This window comes from Montipora capricornis, chromosome 9, assembly GCF_036669925.1.
Source record: "Montipora capricornis isolate CH-2021 chromosome 9, ASM3666992v2, whole genome shotgun sequence".
In the NCBI taxonomy this organism is placed as follows: Eukaryota; Metazoa; Cnidaria; class Anthozoa; order Scleractinia; family Acroporidae; genus Montipora; species Montipora capricornis.
The window spans coordinates 32,118,773-32,124,772 of record NC_090891.1 but is presented as its reverse complement, the minus strand read 5'-3'; the positions used below and the strand labels follow the sequence as shown (position 1 = coordinate 32,124,772).

The 6,000-nt window shown below is 37.6% G+C and overlaps 1 protein-coding gene across 1 annotated transcript in view; it reads left to right on the top strand.

Annotated features, from left to right (window-relative positions):
* The first annotated feature begins 2,776 nt into the window (after positions 1 to 2,776).
* Positions 2,777 to 6,000, top strand: part of LOC138014980 (dihydrolipoyl dehydrogenase, mitochondrial-like) — a 16,278-nt gene continuing 13,054 nt past the window's right edge. Inside the window, exons 1-4 of the mRNA XM_068861873.1 lie at positions 2,777 to 2,913; positions 3,035 to 3,101; positions 4,337 to 4,416; positions 5,324 to 5,392. Coding sequence (XP_068717974.1) covers positions 2,863 to 2,913; positions 3,035 to 3,101; positions 4,337 to 4,416; positions 5,324 to 5,392 — 267 coding nt within the window. The 5' untranslated portion in view covers positions 2,777 to 2,862. The remainder of the gene's footprint in view (positions 2,914 to 3,034; positions 3,102 to 4,336; positions 4,417 to 5,323; positions 5,393 to 6,000) is intronic.

Here is a 6,000-nt window from a genome sequence, read left to right as displayed (position 1 = left end):
TTCAGCTATTTAACAATACAAGTTATTTACCCTTGGGACTATCATGCTTCAGTGAACTGGATATCCAATAAGCCACCAAAATCAACTGTACTTTGGGTCATACGAAATAGAGAAGACCCAAGAATGAGTGCTGTTTAAATGAGCTCACGACGTCAAGGGGTTTGACAAGTCAATATAGTGGTTAAACGAGATCAAAGCAGGTGCGTTTCCTTTTCTCTCCGACGAAAAGAAATACAAAGGAAAGTCGCACATTGGGGATCTTTAGATTCTAGGACAAATGCGGGACATGGGGTAAGGCTCGCAAGGAAATTAATTCAGACTGAGACTTGTTTGTTTTCTTTTTTTTCCGGGGGGGGGGGGAGGTCCTTCTCCATTCCTCCCAAGCCCTTGGAAAAATCAACTCGGCCAAATAAAAAGTCAACCCTCACGTGTTGTACGCTGAGCGACTTGTCCGTTGAGGAGTTTCGGATAATTCAATAAAAGAACTTTTCATTCCACGATCTGCAGGCATATAAATTTAACCAGCTACTGTATACCCTGCAAGCAGTTGGTTTCTCTTACGCTTCCCGAGAAAGCGTAGCAGAAACCAACTGCTCGCAGGGTAGCTACTGTATAAATTTATCTGACGATCTTTCCACGAAAATTCATCATAGCGTCTTCAGGAAAATTTCAAGTTTTTACTCGAGGCCAGCAAATATGAATTGGAGAGGGCGAAGTTGCTTTCTCGTTCATTGCTATAGTGGCAGGTTTAATTTCACGGTAAAAGCACGGCAAAGTAGATTCATGCAGACAGGGTGTATTTCATGGTGGTAAGGTCATATTAACACGTGGTCTTTGGCCATGAAATGGGCCGATCTCGCCTGTAAATGTTATCTGTAGAGCGCAGAGAGAAATAATTCAACGGCAGTTAGTTGGCAGAAGCAACTGTGAACGGCACAGCAAACTTTACTTCCGATTGAAATGTCCATATATTTGGAGGACCTTTTACCCAAAATACCCTCTTTTTTCTCTCTTATTTGTACACGCCTAAGGTATTAATGACTGTAAAAGGGTGTGTAGTTATTTGTCATCATTACGACTGAAAATTCAGGAAACACATCAGTAAAATGTATGAAAGCAAAAATGTTTTAATTAATGTAGTAATGTCTAGAATTGCGCGTAGTAATTAGATGTAGCCACAATATTACGACATCCAACACGATTTAGTCCGAGCATTGGCTACCTATTTCTAGCAGTAAGGTCAGTGTACGGGTTAGCTGATTTTTGGTGAGGGTAAAAGAAGCTGTTTATCTTTGCTTGAGTGCCGGAGTTTAAGGGACATATTGTCAGGTAAATTGCCTGTATTTTCAGATGAGAGTGACGTTGCATTTGGGGAGAAGAGCATGGGTACACTTATTGCCCTCATAAAAATCGTCATGCATCTAATTACCTGCATTTCGGGACATGCATATCTGCCCCTTACCCAATTAATTGACACAGACACAACGATCGGCTGCGTGCAAATGCCTCTGTTTGAGGCTGCAGCCATGCATTTATTGTAATTTAAGTATCTTAGCTCACTATCATTGCAACATGAGTAAAATTTACCTTTGAAAAAAGGCTTTGAGGATCTTCTCAATAGAAATATCCTTTATTTTGTCCTGAAAGCCTTTCGCTAACAAGTTATTGGTCAACATGCCAGATTAATGGTAATTTAGTCATAATAAGGAAATAACATAGTAGGAACCCTAAGCCGGATTCTACTTTCATCAGTCCAACTTAGTGATTCCAGCTACTCTTGGACTTACTACGTATCTTAAACCTTAACTTAAAACACTCCAAAATTTACACTCCTAAAATCAAGCATTTGCCCTTGCATTAAAAGAACCGTAAAAGATGCAGTTCATTCTGAAGTAAGAACAGCAACCAGATGAGCTGCTCACAGCAGTGTTGCATCTGAGAATGCAACAAACTCGATTATATGATTACAACTTAAAGGAGCTCTAACTCGGACATTCAGTTTTATCCATTTTTTCTGCCGGCTAAGACTAATCAAAGGAAATGGGCAGGTACAAAACACAGGTCTCAGAAGGAAACTATGACAAATTATATTTCTAAGGCAGTCCTTACTTACGGGGTGCCTCTTTTTCAAAGCATTCTTGTGTTCATTTCCTCGGTTGGCCTCCAGGGAAGAAAATTGAGAAATAATTATATAAATTTGAAACATAATTAGGCGGTCGAGGTTTAACAAATCTAACTTTGATTAGCAAAGTGAAATTTTAGATGAATCTGCGCGCTGAATTTAATAACAAACGTGCTGCATTTACATCGATGAATACCGTTTGTTTTCTGTCAAAGCAACAATATAGACTTGGTATCAATCTTAACAAATTTCTTTTCTTAGCATCGACTTGTGGTCAGCAGTGAATGTCAACGAAGATAAGTTTTCATTTCCCTTACCAAATGAAAACAGTGTGAGCCTTTTGAACACTTAAAAACGTCTCCGAAAACACTCTGCATGCAGTTTTAACGATAAAAATCAGCTTAGTTTATTAGGAAAGTAGAGACCTTGGATGTTACTTACAGTGGCCATCTCGCTCTTCGACCTCTTTGCTCAACAGTGGACCGCCGTGCCTTTTTCCCGCCTTTTCACACCCGGGGCAGCTGCCTCGATTCCAAGTAAAAGAGCTGGGACGAGGTTTACTTTTGAGTCAGTGGTAACAACACAAAATTTATGCGCAAAAGGTATGAGCCCGGAAATGTTCAGCAGATAGTCCTATAAAACAAGTACGTACGTCATGTATATAAAAATATTGCTCCTGATGATTGTGATAAAACTGGAGTGAAGTTTTGGAAAATCTTGTAATCACTCCCGCATAGGAAATGTTGTCTTTGTTTCGACGTAATTATAGATTGTCGTCAAAAATTCCAGAGGTATGAGAATTAATTTGTAGGTCCTTTTGGTCTATCGTGTGCCATGCATATGAGTGTTTTCAGTTACATTTAATTGATTTGGTGGACGATGGCTAGCTATCGATCGACTTTTAACTTCCAGGCTTTAGCATTTGGAAGAAATCATGCCGTTATTGGAACCAGTGTTACTAAAGGATATGCAACCTATGGTAAATTGTATTGTTGTTCATGCAACCTAAGGAGTCAGCAGGAGAAATTTGTATCTCATGATTAACGTAAAATTGTTTTCAATTAATTAAGCTTAATTTCAACTTGTGAAAGGAAAGTAAGGACTTACAGATATTACGTAAGACCCTAAGTTGTGCAGATATCATTGTTGGGCAAGTGTGGATCAGGTAAAGAAGTGATTGAAGATATGAGTTGCATCAGTCGACATTTAATCAAAGCAAGAGGAATGTCTGTGTGTACAGTACCTCTGGAATCCTGGTTGAAAAATAGGCGATGAAGTTATCCAGCCTCTGAACAATTGAGGCCAGGTTTCTGCTATGATAACACCAACTTTATTCATTCAATGCAATGGAAGGGAGAGATACCAGAGGTTATCCCTATACGAGGGTATCTGCCCGGATGTTATTGATCTAGAGTCGATTTTGATGAGGGAGGAAAACCGGAGTACCCGGAGAAAAACCTTCAGAGTCAGATTGAGATCGACTGAAACTCAGCCCACAAACAACCTCCTTGCCAAGGTTGAACCTAGGTTGCAGAGGTGGGAGATGCAGTTGATAACCACTATAAAGCCATCCTGACTCTGATCTGTAATGCTGGTGTGCAAATCAACCGAAAGTTTTCTGTTGTGGACATGCCGAGACAGTTATTGCTTTAAATTTTGTATCTGAATCCTTAATAGTCAGTGAAACCAGTGGAAAGGTCTCAATAATTATTATGATTGGGAAGTGTATTCACTTATATGCACATGACATTAGTGTTTCCACCTAAATGATAGTGTGGTGTAGATCTATAACAGATAATCGACCTCAGAAGGATGAATTTTTAACAAAAAATTAGTACTATTATAATATTTGTCGTGGACAGCAAAAATGTCAAAGTGGTTGGTAGAGTACATGTATAGACTGAAGTAGATCCAGAATGTGAGTTGTAAACTGCTATAGATCTGATGAAGAAATTTACATACAATTTATGTAATGTTTTTATGTGTTTGCATTGTGATACAGACTGATTATTGACTACCCTAACCCATTGACTCCTGGGAGTTCCCCATTGACAAGTAAAATCATTTGGCCTTAGGCAGAGTAAAATACTAAGTCTGGCCGGTTTAGGCCAGTTTGGGTGTCAAAAGGTTAAAGGCTGTGACAGACGACTGGGATTATAACCAGTCTTAATAATCCTAGTTATTATAATTACAACCATGTAATTCTTTTTCAAGGTGATGTAGATCTTGTTGTGATTGGCTCTGGACCTGGAGGATACGTAGCATCAATCAAAGCTGCACAACTAGGAATGAATGTTTGTATCAAAATGAAAAGATTGCAGTCCTTATTTGGGGGGAATCCTGTATTATTAGGGACCTTTAGATCAGACGACGAGGATGACTGCAAGTACCAGTTTTCCATTCTGAGCATGCACACTTCAAAAAGATGTTGGCCTCCAAACATTATGTGCATACTGAAAACTCCTATTGATAGTCGTCCTTGCCCTCCGATCTAAAGGTCCTTATTATCTGAATGATTACTTAGGTAATGGATATATAATTCTTTGATTTGTTTTTGGTCTTTGTATTGTGTCCTTTTTAAATATGAACAGCAAAACTTGCTATTAGAAACATACAGACTGAAACATACTGAAGTTTTGACATTAAATTATTTTTTTAAAAAAGTACAAATTAAGGCCACTTAAACACAGTTACACTAACATTAATTTTTGTCTTGAAAATGAAACCAGGAAGACTTTGAAACATTTTCATTTATTTTAATCATAGTTACATGTAGTACTAACTATGTTTAAATTTGCTAATTTTTATCATCAATATTATTGTTTTTCTTTTAATTCTTCAATTCTTTCTTTTAATTCTTGTTGCAATCTTTATATTATTGCATTGCAATTTAAATATAACGTCTTGATTAAAACAACCAAACAATTTTAACAAACAAGGAAGAATTGAATACATGTGTGTAAATGTACCAATATTAGTAGGGCAGTTGTTAGAAAACTTTTATAATTATAGCACATCTGAGCCACTGATACTAGTCTTGTGGATAACTATGTATTATTCATGATTATTGTATTATTAGTTACTGTAGTAAGTATTAGCCTTTAGCCTTTGTTATTCCCCAAATACAGCAGACTACAGTGATATACTGTACCTTCTCTTTTGATATTTTGGTTTTCTGAAACTTGATTTTCTTTTTCACAGACAGTATGCATAGAAAAAGAAAAATCTTTAGGAGGAACGTGTCTAAATGTTGGCTGCATACCGTCAAAGGTAAGCAACAAACTGTATGATTGTCAGAAACATCTTGTTTTCTCCCACAAGTCCCTTGATTGTTAAGACTGTAAACTTAATTTTTAAGGCTGTTTTTGTGTGCACTTCAAGTCAAACTTGTGTACAGTTGATGATTATTAAAACTGCAGACTATTTGACTTAAATTTATGGAGTACACCAGGACTGTTGTGGAGGAGGTTGTGGGCCTGACCAACACTCAGGAGAAACTGTTTCCTTTGTACATCCTCTTGGATAAGCACTAAAAAGCAATTAGGTCCTCTGTCACTCTGTGGTATTCAACACATTAGTTGCCAAATTGGAAGAATCTTCTAGCTAAAGTTGTTCGAAGGATGGATAGTACTATCCACTGGATAAATCACTACCCACTGGATAACTCAACTGGTTTTGCTAGTGTTTATCCGGTGGATAGGGTTGTCCACCTTTTGAACAACCCAGATCTGATCAACAACTTAAGACTTCATCAATAACCAACAGTAGGAAACTACCTTCGTTATGATAAAACACTATCTCCTAAAGATATAGGGGAATCTCTTTTGATGATTTATTTCCTTTAATTCCTGCAGTGTATGGCAAGATACACATGTACA